We start from the raw sequence: 25,164 nt of genomic DNA, 5'->3' as shown, positions 1-25,164 counted from the left end.
TACTCTACATGAGAGGGCAAAGTCGAGCGTATTACCCGAAGAGCACAAATCTTCTTTTCGGGAGTGCATTGCAGATTTTCCTGATCATGTTAAGATCTACACTGATGGCTCAAAAGATGGAGTAAAGGTCTCCGCAGCATGCTATTCCGATCACCATTGCTCTTCAATCCGCTTACCAGATGGTGCCTCTATCTTCTCTGCGGAAGCATGTGCCATCGATTTGGCCCTCGACCTTATCGAAGAACAACGCATCAGAAAAGCAATAATTTGTTCCGACTCTCTATCCGTCCTTCAGAATTTACAATCACGAGATCCAAAGAACATACTCATAAAAAACCTTGTTTTACGAATATCTCGTATCTTAAAAAAATGCAAAATAACATTACTTTGGATTCCGAGCCATGTCGGAATTAAAGGCAACGAACTTGTTGACCGCAAAGCAAAACTTGCTCTAAATCTGCAACAAACAAATATTAAGATACCATATACAGATTTCAAACCTCTAATTAGTTCTGCCATTCAGAGTAAATGGCAGCAACGCTGGTCTCTCGAGACGAGCAACAAACTTTTTAAAGTACAACCAAAACTTAAAACATCAAAACCAAGCCGGAAGGATCGTAGAGGGGAAATAGTCCTCTCTCGGCTCCGTACCGGGCACACATATCCTACTCATTCGTTCCTTTTGAAACGAGAGGATCCACCGGTGTGTTATGCATGTGATGTTCAATTCACAGTGCAGCATTTTTTAATAGAATGTTCCGATTTTAAGCATATTCGTGATAAATACTTTCGAGTCCCGGATATGAAAACCCTTTTCAGTTCCGTGGATTCGAAAACAATATTTAGCTACTTGAAAGAAATCGATCTATTTTATAGACTTTGATGTCTTTTACGTTACTGTCTTTGACGTTCTATTTATAACAAAGTTCACATAATCTACTCGTACATATTATTTCACATAATCTATTCGTACATATATATATATTACCATTTTTAACCACCTTTTATCATAATGATGTAAATATACGATACGGATGCTTTTAAAAATGACAAATTTTATCCGATTTTAACTTTAAAAATAAAACATGTTAGAATATTGTTTGGCCCTAAATGACCCTAGTTGTCGATGGGCCGTAAAACATAAACAAACAAACAAACAAATTGAAATTCATTTTGGAAATGTTACGTTGCCGCTGACTATTTACTATAGAATATGCTACAGCTTCACTTTGTGATGACGACCAGGTTATATATATATACATGAATGTACAATGTATACATATCGCTGAATTCTTGCTGGTAACGTCAGACGGTTCGAAAATGTGCGGGAGATTAAGTGGGCGGTAACCCTTCTGAACCGGAAGCACGTGTAGGTTTACTTCCGTGTAAATAAGTTCAATTGAACTCCAGTTGACACAGTCCATAGTCTAATAGTGTTCCCAACACCCTTGCTGACCAGATCTCCAGTCACAGTAGTCATGTCTCAGAAACCGTCCCACGTCGAGGAATGTATCAAAAGTTACAAGTACATCTTCCAGACGGAATTACTCCGGTAGGTAATCTGGAGATCTGTAAATTTAATAAGTACTCCGGTACTATACATTGACTAAAACTTTTTACATTGCATGGTCATTTTACCGGTTGGACCTTATACTGGTTCGTATGTAAAATAGGAATGAATCGGCATTACCATGACAAAGCTTCTGTAGAGTTTTACCATGATAACATTTTAAAGCATGCATTAGAATGGATTGAACAGAAAACGAATTCATAGGGCTCTTGCTTATCGAGGGGGGTCAGTAACTATGACGTTATATATACTGACCTTCTCATTAAGATACATCAGAGATGTGTATATCAGATATATATAGGTGTCATTTGTACACCTTACTTGCATACACGAAATTAGACTTTCCATGTTTTTATTATTCGAGCTGATACATGTATCATTGTGGTAGAAACAGGTCACATTAGTGACATATATGTAATAGGAGTTAAAAAATGTAGCGGCCAGACCGGGGTTCGAACCCGGGACCTCCGAACACTAGCCGGATGCTCTGCCAATTGAGCTACCTGGTCACTGATGATCGACCCAGTCCAGTCCCGCTACACACCTCCCTCCTTTTTTCCAAGTCTTCGCCCTCGAAGATACACAAGACCCTTATACCACCACCGTGGGTATTTCAGTTGGGTGCCAATTTTGTAACAGGAGAGGAGAAAATGTAGCGGCCAGACCGGGGTTCGAACCCGGGACCTCCGAACACTAGCCGGATGCTATACAAATTGAGCTACCTGGCTCTGGTCACACGACTCGTGATTTTTTACACCTGTAAGTTATTTTTTTAAAGTTACTAAAGACACTTGATCGCTATAAAACTTCTGTAACTTTTATAAAATAACTTACTCAAGTGAAAAAAATCCATATCCAACAATCACTCTTGTAACCACTATATGCTATCGGATTTGACCCCCATTTTAATCCCTATAAATTAATTAATGAATTTGTACATGTATAGGTACCATAATAACAAAAGAACATTGCCTAGCTTTCACTTTTGTGCAGTCTGTCACAAATCCATAAGCATTAAAATGATGGAAGAAATTGCTAGCAAGAAGATAGCTGCTGTTGATGTAGTGGAATAGTATTTGTCACCTTCGACTGCTTTTCCGCTAGCAAGAAGAATGACCAATCTGTCTCAAATTTGAACAAATGCGGATATTATTGAATGACATTAAGCTAAGGACCCAAGTAAAGAGTGAATGTTCATCAACCAAAGATTAATGTAGAATGTCAAATAGTGCAATAAGATAGTATACATGAAAAACATGCATAATCATAACCTGGCTTCAAGTGGCATTAAAAAAAAATATGCTGGATAATACTTGTAGTTATTAGCTCACCAGCCCGAAGGGCAAGTGAGCTTATGCTGTGGTGCGGCGTCCGTCGTCCGTCCGTCCGTCCGGCGTCAACTTTTTCATTCAAACAACTTCTTCTCAATAACCAAGAGGCCCAGGGAATTGATATTGGGCCTGTAGCATGCTGGGGTGAAGGGCTACACAGTTTGTTCAAATAAATGACCTTGACCTTCATTCAAGGTCATATGGGTCAAATAGGATATAATCTTCAAACGACTTCTTCTCAATAACCAAGATGCCCAGGGACTTGATATTGGGCCTGTAGCATGCTGGGGTGAAGGGCTACAAAGTTTGTTCAAATAAATGACCTTGACCTTCATTCAAGGTCACATTGGTCAAATAGGATATAATCTTCAAACGACTTCTTCTCAATAACCAAGAGGCCCAGGGACTTGATATTGAGCCTGTAGCATGCAGGGCTGAAGGGCTACAAAGTTTGTTCAAATAAATGACCTTGACCTTCATTCAAGGTCATATGAGTCAAATAGGCTATAATCTTCAAACAACTTCTGCTCAATAACCAAGAGGCCCAGGGACTTGATATTGGGCCTGTAGCATGCTGGGGTGAAGGGCTACAAAGTTTGTTCAAATAAATGACCTTGACCTTCATTCAAGGTCACATGGGTCAAATAGGATATAATCTTCCAAACGACTTTTTCTCAATAACCAAGATGCCCAGGGACTATATTGGGCCTGTAGCATGCTGGGGTGAAGGGCTACAAATTTTGTTCAAATAAATGACCTTGACCTTCATTCAAGGTCACATGGGTCAAATAGGATATAATCTTCAAACGACTTCTTCTCAATAACCAAGAGGCCCAGGGACTTGATATTGAGCCTGTAGCATGCAGGGATGAAGGGCTACAAAGTTTGTTCAAATAAATGACCTTGACCTTCATTCAAGGTCATATGAGTCAAATAGGCTATAATCTTCAAACAACTTCTGCTCAATAACCAAGAGGCCCAGGGACTTGATATTGGGCCTGTAGCATGCTGGGGTGAAGTGCTACCAATTTTGGTCAAATAAATGACCTTGACCTACATTCAAGGTCACAGGGGTGGAATCGGCTTAAATCTGTAAACAATAATTTTGCGATGGCCAAGAGCCTCCAAGACCTGATATTAGGCCAATAGAATGCTGGAATGAAGGACTAGAAAATTTTTAATATGAATAAAACTAGCTTACAATGATATTTGAATAAAGAGGTAATCAACATAGTATCTTTAGAAATGACCTCAATCAACTTCAAAGTTGCTGTGGAGCCAGGTGAGTGATACAGGCCCATTGGGCCTCTTGTTACAATATTGAGTTTTCTTTGAACATACTGTTCCAAAATGGTGATTTACATTGCATTGCATTACACTGCATACAATTTAAAGTAGTACATGCTGTTGAACAAAGAACTGCCACATATTTGTCACTTTTGATCAGTGAGTTTAGCTGCTCCAAGAATACAGTATCTTTCTTTGTTTTAGAGGGAAAGTTGCCTTTATCACTGGAGGTGGAACAGGGATATGCTTCACTATTGCAGAGGTTTTTATGAGGTAAGTAGTGCTTATTAATTGAAATAATTTGTGACTAACAGGCTCTTACACTATCTTGAGGGCGTGATATAGAGGATGTTGAATGGTTTCCCCATAAATATGACATATTTCACGAGTATGAAAGAATATTGATTCTTTCACAATTGAAAAATACTGAAACGTTCTGTCATACGAGAAATATAACACCAATGGGGGGGGGGAGCAGAAGTATCACCCCCAAAGGGGTAACAGAAACATTACACCCTAGGGGGTGACAGAGAAATCTTGAACAAATAAAATGTGGGACAAATCTGTAAACAATGAGAGATAATGGTGCCATAGAATTATAATATTCTGAAACATTATCTGAAAAGGAAAACATGCATTTACATTTGTTTAGTCAAAGGTTTTAATGTTTTCTATACTATTTTAGACATCAGTGCGATACTGTGATATGTAGTCGCAAATTTGACAAGTTGAAGGAATCAGCAGAGACGTTGTCCAAGGCTACAGGCCGGAGATGTGTCCCTGTACAAATGGATGTTAGGAACGTATGTGGTCATTTGTGTCTTTCTTAATGGTTCATCTTGCTGATATTGTCCGTCTTTTATTGAAATGATATATGTTTATACACCTGTCTATGGTGGACTTATTTTTGTACGTCATTGTCTAGAATGTTGACATCAACCAAATAGAGTAAGTACATTGGAGTTCGTCTTTCATACCATTATAAGCACTGTAACATGTGAATTTGTATTTAATTTTCATCATGAGGTTTTGATAAATTCCTTTCCTTGGCTACTTGTGTGTCTTCCTCAGATTTGGTGTCATTTACAGAAATCAGGCCTTGTGCCTCACGGAAGACAGACTTGAGCAACTTATTCATTTTTGGAACATACAAAATGTATCTTTTGTTTTGATATGATTTGATCAATTTCCTATTGAAATATAGTACATGACGATAAAATAATTTCTCCTTTTTCAAAGTGTTATTATACTTTGTACACTTGTTTTGGATTTATTTTATCAAATACTTATTTCTATTTTTGGAATATTATTAATTTTGATTATTTTCTGACAGCCGGAATCCATCTTAAAAGCTGCAGATACCGCTCTTACAGAGTTTGGGAGAATAGATTACCTAATTAATGGTTTGTATATGTTATCAACTTCATTAAGGTTTGTCATCATGATTTTAAAATGTCAAATGATTCACGATACTCCAGTTCTGTAGCTGTTGTGAAATGTAATTCCTTCCATACAAAACATAAGAAGGGAGATAACTCATAATATTCCAAGCCTTAATTATTTTCTAACACCATTTAAACAAAGTTACTTCATATATTAACTCAGAAGTCATATTGATGACTAAATGCAAATCAAATGATTAAAAACAAATTGTTTATTGATTATTTTAAAGATTTATCATGAATCACTTGTTGGAAACCCATGCAACTCCAGCTGATCTTTTGTTTGAGTCAAATAAAAGAGCATTCTTGTGGGGTTCCGACGAAGCATGAATAATGTCTCATGAATCTGAACATAAAGGTTGGCACAAATGGCACACAGATATTTGGTGTGTTTACATTGAATTAATTAATACAGGAGGGTGGAGACACAACGTCCTAGAGTTCTGACTAATCTGATGACGGCTTAGCTATAGCCAAACACTCTCCAATAAATAGGGCCATTGAATGAATCCGTGCTGGACTCACCGTTTTTAAGCACGCATTGAATTAATCAGTTAAACAGTTAACTCCATCAATGATGGTAGTACCAGAATAACAACCAAACTAGTCTGTTTATAGTCGTGTCATATTATTGTAGAGAAAATCAACAAAAATTATAGCAATATTTTTATCAGGTGCATTTAATGTCTTTAAAATTCATTTTGTTTTTGTGTTTCTAGGAGCCGCTGGTAACTTCCTGTCTCCTATAACTGGCCTGTCATTTAATGCCTTTAAAATTCATTTTGTTTTTGTGTTTCTAGGAGCCGCTGGTAACTTCCTGTCTCCTGTAACGGGCCTGTCATTTAATGCCTTTAAAACTGTTATGGAAATTGATGCTCATGGAACTTTTAATGTCAGCAAGGTCATCTACGAGAAGTATATGAAGGTTGGTTAGTCTCATAATACCCCTATGGGCAAAATGTTATCATTAATATTTATCTATATTCTTAGTTAGTAGATAACAGTAAAGATTTTGTGAAAAAGTCACAAACATCACTCCTGCCTTAAAAATCGTAATTAGATTAGATTATACATTGACTGTGCCCCATTCTCGGCATTGATGGTGGTCTAGAACACAGCAAAGGCAGACTTGGTAGAAATATAAAATATAACATCATTCTTACTTGACACTATATCTAGTGATGAAGGAGTTAAAATTAGACCTTTGTTTTATATATGTATATGTATCTAAATTGACTGTTACGGCTGGTTGTGTAGCATGAGTACAAGTGATTTGAGAAATTCGTTGTTGTAGGATCATGGCGGAGTGATAGTTAATATCACTGCCACTCTGCAAGTACGGGGTCAGGTACTCCAGGCTCATGCTGGGTCAGCAAAGGCTGCTATAGGTAGGTCATCAGAGGTCAAGTTAGAGGTCAAATAAATAGTAGGAAGGTCATTCAAGCGAAGTGGACAAATAAATTAATAGAACAACCAAATAAAGGTTTCAAATAAGGTAAATACCCCTCTTCCATTCACTGTTTCCCCCTGAAATGTCTAAGTTGATGTACTTATGTATATTTTGAGGTTTCTATGAATTTATTTTACATTGTTCACGTATATGTGTTTCCAGAGGCAATGACCAAACATATGGCAGTAGAGTGGGGTATGGATGGAGTGAGGGTCGTGTGTGTAGCGCCGGGGCCAATCGAGGATACTGAGGGCATGAGACGGCTGGGTAAGTAGCGTTTATTAAACACTAGTACTGCTGTTTTAGGTTTAATATGTTTAAAAGAAGACATAATCACCAATTTATTTCCTATAGCATACTGTATATTCCTTTATTAGAGCCCTACCAGTGATATTGAACAATAACATAGGTTTTTACTCTGTCAATTAGATCCTTCCTGTACTACAGGAGACTATAGGTTTGTACTCTGTCCATTAGATCCTTCCTGTACTACAGAAGGGGACTATAGGTTTGTACTCTGTCCATTAGATCCTTCCTGTAGTACTACAGAAGGAGACTATAGGTTTGTACTGTCCATTAGATCCTTCCTGTACTACAGAAGGAGACTATAGGTTTGTACTGTCCATTAGATCCTTCCTGTACTACAGAAGGGGACTATAGGTTTGTACTGTCCATTATATCCTTCCTGTACTACAGAAGGGGACTATAGGTTTGTACTGTCCATTATATCCTTCCTGTACTACAGAAAGGGACTATAGGTTTGTACTCTGTCAATTAGATCCTTCCTGTAGCACTACAGAAGGATACTTAAAGTTTATACTGTGTCCATTAGATCATTCCCATGCTACAGAAGAAGACCATAGGTTTGTACAACCCGTCCCAGCCCTATCAAAGGGGACTTCATCATTGTAGATGTTTTGTTTTCTTTGTTGTACCTGAATCACCTATACCACCCTGTCTTGAGCCTAACTCGTATACTCTTTCACCTACAGCTGCCTGATTTTGTTTGTAAGTTCTTTGTTGGATTGGGGAAGTCTTATACCCCATTTTGTATAGAGTTATTGCCCTTTGCCAACAATATGCTTTCTGTTCTGGGGCATATCTTGTGTGCAATGTCACCTAAAACTAACAAATCTTGAATGCTAGTTCTTTCTCTGGATTGGGGAGAATCCTATTTCAAAGTTGTATTAAGTACCCCACTATATATAGAGTTACTGCCTTTCATTACCTGGATGTGCCTGGTTTTCTGGAGCATATGTTGTATATCTACAACTACCAAATTTTGCATATGGGTTTTTCCTGGATTTGGAAGAGTCCCACACCAAGATCAAGTTTACAGTGTGACTGTATATGTTACAGGTGGTGAGAATATAAACGATTCCTTTGTGAAAGGTATACCGGTACAGAGGCTGGGAACAAGGGAGGATATCGGTAACACTGTCCTGTATGTGGTCAGTGATGCAGCTCAGCTAGTCACCGGCACGGTCATCATAGCTGACGGCGGGGACTGGCTTTCTAGTTCCAATAACTACCACCAAGTGAAGAAATTGATGCAGAAGAAGTCAATGCTATAGACCCACATTTCTAGTTACCCCCTAAAAAGTGTAAGAAATGGGACTTGTTTTCATGTATGACCCTAAAGCATGTACAATATCAATAAGGAGAAATGATGGAAACAACTGGCACCATATGTCGTCTTTGAGCGATGATTGTTGGTGTTATGATCATGAGGTGTGCATTGCTATAGCTGACAACACACATTTGATCCTGTATGCATTTCCATTGCAATAGGGCAAATGTAGAGATATGTTTATCATACCCAGTAACATTCAAAGGACTGTGAACCTGTAAGGGAGTAAATAGTGCAATCAAACAGGAAATGCTGAGTCTGTATTCCATCAGTATCCCAGTAACTCTCTGTTTAATCTCTCTTCCTTGATTAACTAGTAACACTGTATATGGGGCTTGTCATTTCAATTAATTGTCTTTTGGCGGAAAGACAAAAGAAAATACATTGTATTGTTCTGATTAGTTTGTGGTGAACTTTTGTACCCGGTAATAAGTTACAATAGGATATTTCCTTTGTAGATTATTGATAGTTAGCTCAGAAAATATTTACTGTGTCCAAATATTTTGGTAAATGTCCATTACTATTGTGTTGCAGGAATGATAATGCAGGCTGTTATGTACCAGTGGTATTAGTTATATTTGTATTTTCTAATAAAGTGGTATATGAATTACGTTTCTTATGATGATATTTGAATACATCATATTGTGAATAATTCTGCAATAAATGAACAAAAACACAAAATTGAGGACATTAAAGACTTTATACACTAGTAACAGCGATGTGATTATATTATGAGTATCTCAACAATGAGTTGTCTCCCCTCTCCTGTCTTGTCAATTTATAGGTTTCTTTTATAGAGAATCTAATGCATTAATGTGATAATTGATTTGCTAATTCAGTTCAACAATTTCATATGAAACAGTGTTCTACAATAAATTTTAGCCCTGTAACAGTGTTGTATAGTCATATAACAATATTGTACAGACATCAGGTTGTATTCATCGTTAATATGAAGAACCCTCTGTACATGCTTATCAAAATACCATTTGTATGAGGCATCAAGCTGAGCAACATGATAAACTGCCAAAATTGAATTCTTCTTATGATCAGAAAGTGTTCTTCGCTAAACCAAGTCGGATACATGTACCCCACTGTACACAGGTAAAGTAGTGATGTTCTGTTTGTTACAGATGGTGGAAGAATAAACGATGCTTATGTGAAGAGTATACCGATACAGAGGATGGGAAAGAGGGAGGAGATTGGTAACACTGTCCTATATGTGGTCAGTGATGGGGCTCAACTAGTCACTGGAACAACCATCATAGCAGATGGTGGAAATTGGCTCTCCAACTCCAATAACTACTACCAAACAAAGAAGATGATGCAGAAAAAGTCACATCTGTAGATCCATCGGTCTAGTTAAAAGAAAAAGTGTCAAAATTGTGACGTTATTCTTACGCATGGCCTATCATCCTGCCAGTACATAACTTTTACAGAAGGGTAGAATTTCTGAAGAACTTCTCCTTGAAATGCATGTAAAGCATATTGATTATGTTAAAGTGTTGAAAAGATGGCCACCACTATGTAATACATTACATGTATATAACCAGAAATCTTGGGAATAGAACCCAGAGAGGCACAATGACCTGTGATATTTACACACCCACTACCACCATCTCCAACTTACTGAACTTGTGACTTTGATAATCGTCCCCATCCTCACCCCATCACCGACCCCGTCCCCATCCTCACCCCATCACCCGACCCTGTCCCCATCCTAACCCCATCACCTGACCCCGTCCTCACCCCATCACCTGACCCCATCTCCATCCTCACCCCATCCTGACCCCGTCTCCATCCTCACCCCATCACCTGACCCCGTCCTCACCCCATCACCTGACCCCGTCCTCACCCCATCACCTGACCCCGTCTCCATCCTCACCCCATCACCTGACCCCATCCTCACCCCATCACCTGACCCCGTCCTCACCCCATCACCTGACCCCGTCCTCACCCCATCACCCGACCCCGTCCCCATCCTCACCCCATCACCTGACCCCGTCCCCATCCTAACCCCATCACCTGACCCCGTCCTCACCCCATCACCCGACCCCGTCCCCATCCTCACCCCATCACCTGACCCCGTCCCCATCCTCAAATCTACATCCTGTATTTACCCTATAACAGAAAATTACAAACAATGGTGCTAATTATTTTGTATATACATTCCATCAATCCTTCGTTCATATCTAATTTTATATCACTTAATTACCAGTGATTAACAGGGTGATTAGCTAAATTACTTGGTTAGTCAAAATCTCATTTCTCCTTTACTTTAAAAAGCCTGTGTGTATATTACTTAAAGCAGCGGGTTATTTGTACAAGAAATTATTGATAACAATTTGAAAATTGTTGTTTAAACTGATTAGCCTAATCAACTTTTGAACAACGGGGGCCATGTTGTTATGTGTATATACTAGTCATTGATTGAAATGTACCTTATATAGCTACACTAGTTACAGACTCTTTAATCACTGGTACAATGGACTTGATTGATTTTCTGCTTTTATTATAGTTTAATTTGATTACAAAATGTGCTAGTTCTTCATGAGTAAAATATGCATGCAAAAATGTATGACTTTGGTGCATAAATGTCATATAAATTTTCTTTGTAGAATTCTCCAAATGTTGAACTCACAAATTATGAATTGCATACAGAATCAAGGCTTGGTTGGAGTATAATTTTGATGTGGCAGTGTTGACAATTATCAATGATATAATGCATAAGCAGACTGTGATACAAAGGTTGTTCTAATTTCATAATAAAGTGATTTTTGAAATGGTATTTGTGTTTTATAAACATTTATACAATATTAATTGTGTAGGATCCTGGCCACTATGTACATACTTAATAAAACTTTTGCAATACCTTCATCATACTGGGTTGTATCCGATGTGGAAAAGATTACAGTATGCTAAAACAACAGTATACTGTAATGAAGCCGTCATTCTAAATAAAAATCGATAAAATGCTGTCAAAGTACATAGAAGAATTGCGTAGAGACTCTTGAAAAGAATGAGGTCAGGTGTTACGGAAGGGTCGGCGTCTTCTACATCATCGACGATACCCGCCATGGAAATCTAGGTCACGACGATACCCGCCATGGAAATATAGGTCACGACGATACCCGCCATGGAAATCTAGGTCAAATCCGGGTTAACTAATACGTCATGTCGCACAAGGATGGAATATTTCCTAATGAGATGATAAAATGTCACTACAATTTTTCCATGGTCTTCATCAACATAGATCTCTCGAAACCTTGTGTGCTTTAGCTATCTGTCAGTTGTCAACATCTATCACGGAAATTGCTACTGTATTCATCTGTTTCAAGACATCTATTTTAGATAAATAAATCATAGAAAAAAGTTACAATCATAGAAAGTGACTTGCTTTATCAGAATATTCTGAACTAGGCCGTTTTCTACCCTTACTGCTTGGTTTATGCAAGGGGCGATAACTCGCACACTCTCAAATATTGATGCAAAGTCACCACTTTGGTTGATAAAAATGGCCCTCACGCGTCAAATATTGTTTTCAGTCTCCGATCGGCAATCGATCAGTGAAATCCCCGATTGTTTCTACATTTGATACCGAAAATGTTATTTTCTTTAAAATGGCCGTGCTGGTTGAGGTCTCACGCAAGCAAAAAGCGAAAGTAGTCTGGTAAGAAAATAAAGTTCCACATTTAAATATTATTTTGATTGATATGTTTAGGTGTGATGTTGACATATCTGATATTTATATGAAGTACATATTCCAAACTGTCAGAATATACTGATTTTGTTGTGCTGAGATGTACATACTGGCGTATTCACCTAGGTGCAAAATTTCAGGTATTTTCCCAAAATAGCACCGGTTGTGTATGTAAACATCCGGTAATACAGCACATGGACCTGTCAGATCCTTATAGATCTAGAAGGCTTTAACCCTTATAGTGCCGTAGGGCCGATTAGGGCCGATCTCCTTGTTTCCAGAGTGCCAGAGGGCCGATTGGGCCGATCTTCTGGTTTCCAGAGTGCCAGAGGGCCGATTGGGCCGATTATACGGATATCAATATTCTTTCAGGATTATTCAAAGTAAACGTTTTTATAATTGAATAGCAATTCGTACATATGACCGCTAACAGAAAGTCTGCAAAATCTTTACAACCAACGTCATTTTATGACGTCAAACATGACGTCATAAACGTCATCGTAATATGTCATACTGTAATGTTCACAAAAAAAAAGATGGTAGGCATATGGGTACAGGCGTTTCCGCCAGAACCCGCGAGAAGAACACAGTTTACGGAAAGACCGGGCTTGCGACATATGCCAGCAAGGAATGCTTCGCCGATCACTTATTTCAATTTGCTGTTTACAGTTGGTTTGATGAAGGAAATCATTCGGCGAACAAACAGGTACTTTCGCCATATTTTTTGCTATTCTGTACTGCTACTGTAAATGTTACATTTTACCAATGAAATAGAATCTAAAACCACGGGAGATTAATTCTATTGATTAAGATAATTAAATAAAATATAGACATCATGCGAATATATGTATGTCATGTATGTATGTATCATGGTACACATGTACCAAATATGTACTTCCAGTCCAGAGAATATTTGTAAATATACTCGAAAATTACTGTCTGGAAATAATTTTTTTGATCTTTATTATATCCTTAAAAAATCATCATGAATTATTCTTGTAATTACGTATATTTACACGTGTACACACCATATATTTATACGTGTATACACACCATATATTTATACGTGTATACACACCATATATTTATACGTGTATACACACCATATATTCATACGTGTACACACCATATATTTATACGTGTACACACACCATATATTTATACGTGTGTACACCATATATTTATACGTGTATACACACCATATATTTATACGTGTACACACAATATTTATACGTGTACACACCATATATTTATACGTGTATACACCATATATTTATACGTGTACACACCATATATTTATACGTGTATACACCATATATTTATACGTGTACACCAAATATCTATACGTGTATACACCATATATTTATACGTGTGTACACCATATATTTATACGTGTATACACACCATATATTTATACGTGTACACACAATATTTATACGTGTACACACCATATATTTATACGTGTACACACCATATATTTATACGTGTATACACCATATATTTATACGTGTACACCAAATATCTATACGTGTACACACCCATACATTAAAAATGTACATCGTATCGTGTCCATTATCAATATAAGCACATACAATACTATAACATAAAAAGTAAGGATAAAAAAGTTGGTCATATGTTAATGGAAAGTATTGTGCCTCCATGACTCCAAGGGAATCAAACCCTCTCGGTGTTGGATAGGGGGGTACAGATATATCCAAATAATACCATATACAGTAGATATTCTATTTATGATCTCTGAGGTATCATAGTATCATGAGCAATGCTAAGGGGACTCTCAATACGTATACATCCCCTTTTGTTACATATATAGAAGTCTTTTGCAAAAAGATTTTTATTTTGGGTAAAAGCAACAAAAATGGTTAATAAAGGGTACAAACTATTTATTGTTTCCTTTTAGATATGCCCGTAATCATTTATCAACATATAGGGACATAATTGGAAGACATTCGCGTTCAAGAACATGGAAACCCCTTGGGATGAAGGATTTCCGATCCTTCCTAGCAATTTTCTTCAACATGTGTCTTCTTAAGAAGTTGTCCATCGCAGAATATTGGAACGTTTTGCTACCAAGCCAAGCATCTGTTTGGTTCAGGAAAGTTCTGTCAAGGAACAGGTTCCAAATCATTATGAAATTTCTTCATGTAGCAGATTTTCAAAGGATGGTTCCGAGACAGGTAACTGAAAATGTATAAATCTAATACAAATGACAAAAAAAAGAGTCTTTTTATGATTTGTGCCATGATCGAGCCTCGAACATGCGATCAACAACACCCGGTCATCTAGCCCGAAATATCTGCAGCTTACCATTATATTAAGATCGTGAGTTCGAGGCCCGGTCAGTGCATGAGTCATAAAATTGTCTTTCTTCTTTGTATGTTACATATTTAGATATTAACATGCTGTGTCATTTGCACTATTTGTTGTTGATCCGAAGGGTAAAGATTTGAATTTCCTGTTGTAATTGCAATCTTTTAAATAAAATAAAGACACTGCAAAACGTTTTAATTATTTACCTCGCGGTTGTTTGCCTCGTCCTATTTTTCAAATTCTTTTTATAACATAAGCATAGTGGGGTAGTAAGCTGTATTTATATTTAAATTGTGCAGTCATATACTGCTATTGTAAAGACACATAAATTGTCAAAAATAGCGTCCTTGTGAACTCACTTGACCTTTCAAACTTCGAGTTTAGATAAAAAAATCTCAGACAATACCTCGGCCACTGTTTCGTGTACAGAAATAATAACTGAATGTGTATAGACATATTTTCATTTCCAGCACCCAGCATATGATCCAGCCTCCAGGTTTCGGCCCTTATTATCATTCATCAACAACCAGTTCAGACGATACGTTGTCCCTAAAAGAGAACTATGTGTCGATGAAACGTTAGTTGGAAGTAGAGGTCACAGTGTCATGCGACAGTATATTCCATCTAAAGCATCTAAATATGGCGTTAAGTTTTGGATGTTATGTGAAGCCGCTACAGGTTACATTATGCAGATGTTTGTCTATAGAGGAAAAGAGTTTGACCCGACACCAAGAGGCGAGCTTCAAGGCACTAATGTTGTTCATGACCTGCTGAGTGCGTCAGAACTTCTAAATAAAGGTTACCATGTCTTCTGCGACAGTTTCTTTTGCTCCATACATCTAGGAACAGCTCTTCTGAGATGCAGAACCTATCTAACAGGTAGTTATACATAACTTACCCTTAACAGTTCTCATCACGTCTATCAAAGGTTGATTTAACAGTGCATGTATATGTTCTCTGTTTTTTAAATTAAAATTGAAAAAAAAAACAAAGAAAAAAATCATGCTAGTCAAAATATTACTATATAAAAACTTGCATATTTTGGTAATAACTATCATTAAATAGTAGATTGGGATACTTAACGGCACATGTCTACGGCGGCGTATTAGGTCCACTGCCAAATATTTATGATTTACTGAGTTGTACATACAATACAATGAGACGTGCGTACAAGCTATTAAGTTGTACATTCATGGTGCTAAGCTGGATACACAAGACACTAATTTATACGTACAATAGTTATACAGTTGTGCGTACAAGATACTGAGCCTGTACGTACAAGATTCTAAGTTGTACGTACAGAATACCAAGTTGTACGTACAGAATACTAAGTTGTACGTACAGAATACTAAGTTACACTTACAGAATTCTAAGTTGTACGTAAGATACTAAGCTGTACGTGCAAGATACTGAGAAGTACGTACATTGTACAAGATACTAAGTTGTGCGTACGATATACTGAGTTGTGCGTACAAAATACTAAGTTGTACGTACAAGTTAAATATTTTTACAGTGACTTAATATTCCAACGTACGTGTCAACCGAGTCATATACAATATATTGATAGAAATATTTCCATTTCTGTTGTCTTTTATAACATGTGGATATTATAAGGAAATTCTTTTACACCAACTTAACAGGTACTCTCAGGAAAAACAGACCGATGCCACTTACCATAAGGAATGGAAATCCTAATCCTGAGACACCTATATACATGAGAAATGGTCAAATGTTATGTCTCGTTTATCGAGACAATGATGACAAGAAACCTACTAGGTTACTAAGTACACTTATCCCAGCTCAGCAGCTACCTACCGGAAGGCCACGGATTGTCCAAAGTTACAATAAGTATATGGGCGCTGTAGATTTAGATGATGCTCTCATGAGTTCTTACTGTTATCAAAGGAAAAACAAAAAGGTGTGGAAAAAGATTGTACTGAATTTATTTCACAGAATCATGCTGAACGCGTACATTCTTTACAGTCAAAATACTTCAGATCGCCCCGTAATGTCCCGATTAAAATTTATTCAGCTTGTTGTCGAGTCACTTGCTGATTTAGGACATATAAATGCGTTACCAAGAAATCGACGTCCAAGGCAGAGGCTGGATTTGCTCCCAGGGCGAAGGGAAAAAGACTGTTGTGTTTGTTCCAAACGAGCTGCGGGGGGTGTTAGGAGGCGAAGTAGGACAGTTTGCTCAATATGCAAACGTGGAGTCCATAGGCACTGTCTAACGAGGCACGCAGTACTATGTAATGAACAATAAAACAATTCTACTGTACATTGTATTGTTACTAACGAATAAGGTGGTGCTGGAAGGGTTAGTGTATTCTCTACGCTTAAATGTTTATGAGAAATAACACAAGAAAAATGTTATTGTTGTCGTTAAACTGTAGGGAGAAGAATTAACAGATTGTAATCGTACATGTATTTCTAAAGCTTGTGTTCATCTGTTTGTTATGATGCAATAAAATAAGTATAGAATAAATAACTTCATCACTACTGATTATGAATCCTTGTGTTAAAGTCGTTTGTTCACTAAACGTTGCCGACCTACTTTACATCGCACCCAGAGTCAGCTTAGGTGAAAACAGCGCCTCCAAAACGTACGTCAATATCTTTGACGTACTTACTATCAGCGGGACAGATTGTGCCACGTCACAGATTATTGGCGTCATCAATTTTAACGTCATTTTTAGCAAATTCAAAAAAATGGCATTACTGAATCCCACACTTTTTGACACTATTAATTTTTCGATGTTTTAAATTTTGTTTTTTAAAAGTATGCAATTAAAAGAAAATTGAATGGTTGCCCGTTAAATATAACATATATTTCCCTCGTATGACAGAATATTCTATATATTTCACTGGCAAAAAGGCAGTAAATAGAGGATATCTAACAGTGTCTTCAGTAATACCAAATATATTTCACGAGTGGGGCTAATATTTTGATATTTTTCACGAGTGCTGCGCACAAAAATATGATATTTTTCACTAATGAAAAATATCACTTTTATAGAATGAATAATTTTTGATATTTCACTGGTAAAAATGTAATAAAGAGAATCATTCAATCTTCATTTTGGTACATGACATTTAAAATTTGATGTGAAAATGTACCGGTAAACAGCCTCTATTGAAACGAGGATTTTTCACTGAGTTGACCTTCGGGTATGAGTGTAGGGTAGAGTAGTGTAATCAGATGTGGGTATTCGACGACAAGCAATTCGTTAAATGATGATTAATGGGGATTTTCTGTAACCAATATATGAAGTCTGTCACTAACATGTAAAATCGACGAGTGCATAATAATTTATTATGGAAATAGTCTGTGTAATTTTTCGGTGGAGCATACATTCAAGTGACCTTATATTAGTCTTTCAAATATTGTTTTCTCATACATATACATGTTGTCTGTATCAAAATATGCAAAATTTGACTTTGATAGGACGAGTGCATATAATGCATATGTATCAGCGAATTTACGGTGCCGTCAGGTTAGTGTAAGGAGAGTGTCCTGTGAGGTTTTTGCACGTTTCGTATTTGTTTCCGTTTTGATTTACATGTCTTCCAATCTTGATTTCCATTCATATGACCCTTTGTATTCATTATTCAGTATATACTGTATCTATTACTAAATTGTATCTAATCAAAGGTTTGACAACCCGTCGACACAACGGTCGGGTCCCAACACAACAGAATAGGGATGAACAAGTCCACAGAAAACAGATATTTATCAATAAAACGCGATTGTCAACAAGACATGTAGCAAATTATTTGCTCAAAACCAGTATGATCCATACCTACAACTGCATATGATTTTTAAACGAATACATTGTGCCAGCATTATATAAAGTAATGCATTTTGTTTGAACCTCGGTAGGGGAGGTCTTTTATGCTGCAAATTCGTTTGTAATGATATGCATCCACATCTACATCCTCCAAGGACACGTCAGTGATGTTAGGGACATTTCTATGGCAAGCCAACTTAACATTTATTCAAGGAGCAATGTCGATTATGTATTTTATCGAATTATATGAGATATCGTATATAATTATATAAGATATCTTATATAATATATAATATATCTCATATAGCATATAATATATCTTATATAATATATAAGATATCTCATATAGAAATTAAATGAGATATCTTATATAATAATATAAGATATCTTATATATAATACAAGATATCTTATTACGCATATAAGATATCTCATTTAATTTTCTTATCTTATATAATTTAAATCTCGTTGCTATATAAGATATCCTATATAGGAACGAGATTTCTAGGCAATAAAACAAGAAACTAAGTTCTCCCTTGAACAGAGCATGTGGAATGGCACTATGGCGGAGAGGGATAGATTATTCGATGGCATTGAACAATGTGTTGAAAAGGCAGAACATTTTCTTTTACATGGCAACGGTTTATCAGAACATATACTAGGCTATATCGATGATTCTTAAGCAGCACTAAATGTATTAAAAGATCATCATGGTTTGTCCAGCCTCGTGTCCGACCAACTTCCGGACGGGAGACTTCACTTCGTCGTTTTGTTAAAATCTCATTGTTATATAAGATATCTTATATAGAAACGAGATCTTTGATTATATAAGATATCTTATATAGCTATATGAGATATCTTATATATTATATAAGATATCTTATACATAGAAAATTAAATGAGATATCTCATATACTATATGAAATATCTTATATATTAATTAAGATATCTTATATAGAATCTGATTTAATTTCTATATAAGATATCTCATATCGTATATGAGATATCTTATATAATATAAAAGATATCTTATATAGCATATGAGATATCTTATATAGTATATAAGATATCTCATATGCTATATAAGATATCTGATATATTTTTTCTGAAATACAAGATCGACATTGCTCCTTGAATAAATATTAAGTTGGCTTGCCATACATTTCATGCAGCTGTTCAGTCCTTCTAGAAGTCGTCAGTGATATGATGAACATCATACAGCTGTTTTGTCCTTCTAGGACTCATCAGTGATGCTAGAGACATCATACATCTGTTAAGTCCTTCTTGAAGTCGTCAGTGGTGGTACCCGTCCTTTACCGCCTTGTTGCAGAATGGTTCTCGTAGTCAGCTGCATGTGACGTCACTGGCCTTACTAATGTAGCGACTCTCCCGACACATAAATCAATACATTTGTCCAATATGGAGATAACAATAATGAAGACCATTCTGGGTTAAGTTCCTCTTTTCATGTCAATATCATAATGTGACGTCACAAGATATTCTGGATTTATGCTCAATTTAAACGTTTCTGGCGCTCGACAAGATACAGACAAAGGTTTTGTCCAAATCGTATTTAGAAGAAATCACGAGAAAATTGAGAACACGAAGTCTTCTAAATGATTGTCACTTGCTTCCTGAGACCTGTATCACACACAAATGAATGAATTGAGTCCTAGAAAAAGCTGTATGTTGAAGTTCTATAGTAACTATTCGGTCTATAATGTATCTTTTACTGAATTCATCTTTAAAATCACTACTCACACGTGAGTGCTTTGCACATTCCTCATGGCTACCAGAATGTTCGCGGTACTTGTTCCCTAGTTGTAAGACTAGTCTACGTGGCTTGTTCCCTAGTTGTAAAGGCTAATATGCATTACTTGTTCCCTAGTTATAAAGGCTAGTTTACTTTACTTGTTCCCTAGTTATAAAGGCTAATATGCATTACTTGTTCCCTAGTTATGAAGGCTAGTTTACTTTACTTGTTCCCTAGTTGTAAAAGCTAGTCTACGTTACTTGTTCCCTAGTTGTAAAGGCTAGTCTACGTTACTTGTTCCCTAGTTGTAAAGGCTAGTCTACGTTACTTGTTCCCTAGTTATAAAGGCTAGTCTACGTTAATTGTTCCCTCGTCGTAAAGGCTAGTCTACGTTACTTGTTCCCTAGTTGTAAAGGCTAGTCTACGTTACTTGTTCCCTAGTTATAAAGGCTAGTCTACGTTACTTGTTCCCTAGTTATAAAGGCTAGTCTACGTTACTTGTTCCCTAGTTATAAAGGCTAGTCTACGTTAATTGTTCCCTCGTCGTAAAGGCTAGTCTACGTTACTTGTTCCCTAGTTGTAAAGGCTAGTCTACGTTACTTGTTCCCTAGTTGTAAAGGCTAGTCTACGTTACTTGTTCCCTAGTTGTAAAGGCTAGTCTACGTTACTTGTTCCCTAGTTATAAAGGCTAGTCTACGTTACTTGTTCCCTAGTTATAAAGGCTAGTCTACGTTAATTGTTCCCTCGTCGTAAAGGCTAGTCTACGTTACTTGTTTCCTAGTTGTAAAGGCTAGTCTACGTTAATTGTTCCCTCGTCGTAAAGGCTAGTCTACGTTACTTGTTCCCTAGTTGTAAAAGCTAGTCTATGTTACTTGTTCCCTAGTTATACAGGCTAGTCTATGTTACTTGTTCCCTAGTTATAAAGGCTAATATGCGTTACTTGTTCCCTAGTTATAAAGGCTAGTCTACGTTACTTGTTCCCTAGTTATCAAGGCTAGTCTACGTTACTTGTTTCCTAGTTGTAAAGGCTAGTCTACGTTACTTGTTTCCTAGTCGTCAAGGCTAGTCTATGTTACTTGTTCCCTAGTTATAAAGGCTAGTCTATGTTACTTGTTCCCTAGTTATAAAGGCTAGTCTACGTTACTTGTTTCCTAGTTATAAAGACTAGTCTACGTTACTTGTTCCCTAGTTGTAAAGGCTAGTCTATGTTACTTGTTTCCTAGTTATAAAGGCTAGTCTACGTTACTTGTTCCCTAGTTATAAAGGCTAGTCTACGTTACTTGTTCCCTAGTTATAAAGGCTAGTCTACGTTACTTGTTTCCTAGTTGTAAAGGCTAGTCTACGTTACTTGTTTCCTAGTCGTCAAGGCTAGTCTACGTTGCTTGTTCCCTAGTTGTAAAGGCTAGTCTACGTTGCTTGTTCCCTAGTTGTAAAGGCTAGTCTACGTTACTTGTTCCCTAGTTGTAAAGGCTAGTCTATGTTACTTGTTTCCTAGTTATAAAGGCTAGTCTACGTTACTTGTTCCCTAGTTATAAAGGCTAGTCTACGTTACTTGTTTCCTAGTTATAAAGGCTAGTCTACGTTACTTGTTCCCTAGTTATGAAGGCTAGTCTACTTTACTTGTTCCCTAGTTATAAAGGCTAGTCTATGTTACTTGTTCCCTAGTTATAAAGGCTAGTCTACGCTACTTGTTCCCTAGTTGTAAAGGCTAGTCTACGTTACTAGTTTCCTAGTTGTAAAGGCTAGTCTACGTTACTTGTTCCCTAGTCGTCAAGGCTAGTCTACGTTACTTGTTTCCTAGTTATAAAGGCTAGTCTACGTTACTTGTTCCCTAGTTATAAAGGCTAGTCTACGTTACTTGTTCCCTAGTTATAAAGGCTAGTCTACGTTACTTGTTCCCTAGTCGTCAAGGCTAGTCTACGTTACTTGTTTCCTAGTTATAAAGGCTAGTCTACGTTACTTGTTCCCTAGTTATAAAGGCTAGTCTACGTTACTTGTTTCCTAGTTATAAAGGCTAGTCTACGTTGCTTGTTCCCTAGTTGTAAAGGCTAGTCTACGTTACTTGTTCCCTAGTTGTAAAGGCTAGTCTATGTTACTTGTTTCCTAGTTATAAAGGCTAGTCTACGTTACTTGTTCCCTAGTTATAAAGGCTAGTCTACGTTACTTGTTCCCTAGTTATAAAGGCTAGTCTATGTTACTTGTTCCCTAGTTATAAAGGCTAGTCTACGCTACTTGTTCCCTAGTTGTAAAGGCTAGTCTACGTTACTAGTTTCCTAGTTGTAAAGGCTAGTCTACGTTACTTGTTCCCTAGTCGTCAAGGCTAGTCTACGTTACTTGTTTCCTAGTTATAAAGGCTAGTCTACGTTACTTGTTCCCTAGTTATAAAGGCTAGTCTACGTTACTTGTTCCCTAGTTATAAAGGCTAGTCTACGTTACTTGTTCCCTAGTCGTCAAGGCTAGTCTACGTTACTTGTTTCCTAGTTATAAAGGCTAGTCTACGTTACTTGTTCCCTAGTTATAAAGGCTAGTCTACGTTACTTGTTCCCTAGTTATAAAGGCTAGTCTATGTTACTTGTTCCCTAGTTATAAAGGCTAGTCTACGCTACTTGTTCCCTAGTTGTAAAGGCTAGTCTACGTTACTAGTTTCCTAGTTGTAAAGGCTAGTCTACGTTACTTGTTCCCTAGTCGTCAAGGCTAGTCTACGTTACTTGTTTCCTAGTTATAAAGGCTAGTCTACGTTACTTGTTCCCTAGTTATAAAGGCTAGTCTACGTTACTTGTTCCCTAGTTATAAAGGCTAGTCTACGTTACTTGTTCCCTAGTCGTCAAGGCTAGTCTACGTTACTTGTTTCCTAGTTATAAAGGCTAGTCTACGTTACTTGTTCCCTAGTTATAAAGGCTAGTCTACGTTACTTGTTTCCTAGTTATAAAGGCTAGTCTACGTTGCTTGTTCCCTAGTTGTAAAGGCTAGTCTACGTTACTTGTTCCCTAGTTGTAAAGGCTAGTCTATGTTACTTGTTTCCTAGTTATAAAGGCTAGTCTACGTTACTTGTTCCCTAGTTATAAAGGCTAGTCTACGTTACTTGTTCCCTAGTTATAAAGGCTAGTCTACGTTACTTGTTCCCTAGTTATAAAGGCTAGTCTACGTTACTTGTTTCCTAGTTGTAAAGGCTAGTCTACGTTACTTGTTTCCTAGTCGTCAAGGCTAGTCTACGTTGCTTGTTCCCTAGTTGTAAAGGCTAGTCTACGTTGCTTGTTCCCTAGTTGTAAAGGCTAGTCTACGTTACTTGTTCCCTAGTTGTAAAGGCTAGTCTATGTTACTTGTTTCCTAGTTATAAAGGCTAGTCTACGTTACTTGTTCCCTAGTTATAAAGGCTAGTCTACGTTACTTGTTTCCTAGTTGTGAAGGCTAGTCTACGTTACTTGTTTCCTAGTTATAAAGGCTAGTCTACGTTACTTGTTTCCTAGTCGTCAAGGCTAGTCTACGCTACTTGTTCCCTAGTTGTAAAGGCTAGTCTACGTTACTTGTTCCCTAGTTATAAAGGCTAGTCTACGCTACTTGTTCCCTAGTTGTAAAGGCTAGTCTACGTTACTTGTTCCCTAGTTATAAAGGCTAGTCTACGTTACTTGTTTCCTAGTTATAAAGGCTAGTCTATGTTACTTGTTCCCTAGTTATAAAGGCTAGTCTACTTTACTTGTTCCCTAGTTGTAAAAGCTAGTCTACGTTACTTGTTTCCTAGTTATGAAGGCTAGTCTACGTTACTTATTCCCTAGTTATAAAGGCTAGTCTACGTTACTTGTTTCCTAGTTATGAAGGCTAGTTAATGTTACTTGTTCCCTAGTTATAAAGGCTAATCTACGTTACTTGTTTCCTAGTTATGAAGGCTAGTCTACGTTACTTATTCCCTAGTTATAAAGGCTAGTCTATGTTACTTGTTCCCTAGTTATAAAGGCTAGTCTACGTTACTTTTTCCCTAGTTATAAGGGCTAGTCTACGTTACTTGTTCCCTAGTTGTAAAGGCTAGTCTACGTTACTTGTTCCTTAGTTATAAAGGCTAATATGCGTTACTTGTTGCCTAGTTATAAAGGCTAGTCTACGTTACTTGTTCCCTAGTTATAAAGGCTAGTCTATGTTACTTGTTCCCTAGTTATAAAGGCTAGTCTATGTTACTTGTTCCCTAGTTATAAAGGCTAGTCTATGTTACTTGTTCCCTAGTTATAAAGGCTAGTCTATGTTACTTGTTCCCTAGTTATAAAGGCTAGTCTATGTTACTTGTTCCCTAGTTATACAGGCTAGTCTATGTTACTTGTTCCCTAATTATAAAGGCTAGTCTACTTTACTTGTTCCCTAGTTATAAAGGCTAGTCTACGTTACTTGTTCCCTAGTTATAAAGGCTAGTCTACGTTACTTGTTCCCTAGTTATAAAGGCTAGTCTATGTTACTTGTTCCCTAGTTATAAAGGCTAGTCTATGTTACTTGTTCCCTAGTTATAAAGGCTAATATGCGTTACTTGTTCCCTAGTTATAAAGGCTAGTCTACGTTACTTGTTCCCTAGTTATAAAGGCTAGTCTACGTTACTTGTTCCCTAGTTATAAAGGCTAGTCTATGTTACTTGTTCCCTAGTTATAAAGGCTAGTCTACGTTACTTGTTCCCTAGTTATAAAGGCTAGTCTACGTTACTTGTTCCCTAGTTATAAAGGCTAGTCTACGTTACTTGTTCCCTAGTTGTAAAGGCTAGTCTACGTTACTTGTTCCCTAGTTATAAAGGCTAGTCTACGTTACTTGTTCCCTAGTTATAAAGGCTAGTCTATGTTACTTGTTCCCTAGTTATAAAGGCTAATATGCGTTACTTGTTCCCTAGTTATAAAGGCTAATATGCGTTACTT

General features: G+C 37.1%; 2 protein-coding genes across 3 annotated transcripts; both read left to right on the top strand.

Annotated features, from left to right (window-relative positions):
- Positions 1-1,394: 1,394 nt before the first annotated feature.
- Positions 1,395-11,495, top strand: LOC117332856 (peroxisomal 2,4-dienoyl-CoA reductase-like). Of its 2 annotated transcripts, XM_033891911.1 has the most exons (9): positions 1,395-1,552; positions 4,393-4,461; positions 4,874-4,991; positions 5,522-5,591; positions 6,431-6,555; positions 6,925-7,018; positions 7,243-7,347; positions 8,440-8,684; positions 9,841-9,964. In XM_033891911.1, the coding sequence occupies exons 1-8, from the start codon at positions 1,479-1,481 to the stop codon at positions 8,652-8,654; spliced, it is 870 nt and encodes a 289-aa protein (XP_033747802.1). In that variant the 5' UTR covers positions 1,395-1,478; the 3' UTR covers positions 8,655-8,684; positions 9,841-9,964. The 2 variants fall into 2 exon arrangements, with proteins under 2 accessions (XP_033747802.1, XP_033747810.1); XM_033891919.1 differs by lacking the exon at positions 8,440-8,684 and having other exon boundaries at positions 9,841-11,495.
- A 2,385-nt stretch (positions 11,496-13,880) lies between these two features.
- Positions 13,881-17,131, top strand: LOC117332845 (piggyBac transposable element-derived protein 4-like). The gene is made up of 3 exons (XM_033891900.1): positions 13,881-14,602; positions 15,206-15,614; positions 16,376-17,131. The coding sequence occupies exons 1-3, from the start codon at positions 14,405-14,407 to the stop codon at positions 16,999-17,001; spliced, it is 1,233 nt and encodes a 410-aa protein (XP_033747791.1). The 5' UTR covers positions 13,881-14,404; the 3' UTR covers positions 17,002-17,131.
- Positions 17,132-25,164: the final 8,033 nt, after the last annotated feature.

This window comes from Pecten maximus, chromosome 1 (genome assembly GCF_902652985.1).
Source record: "Pecten maximus chromosome 1, xPecMax1.1, whole genome shotgun sequence".
Classification (NCBI taxonomy): domain Eukaryota; kingdom Metazoa; phylum Mollusca; class Bivalvia; order Pectinida; family Pectinidae; genus Pecten; species Pecten maximus.
This window is presented reverse-complemented; position numbering and strand designations above follow the sequence as displayed.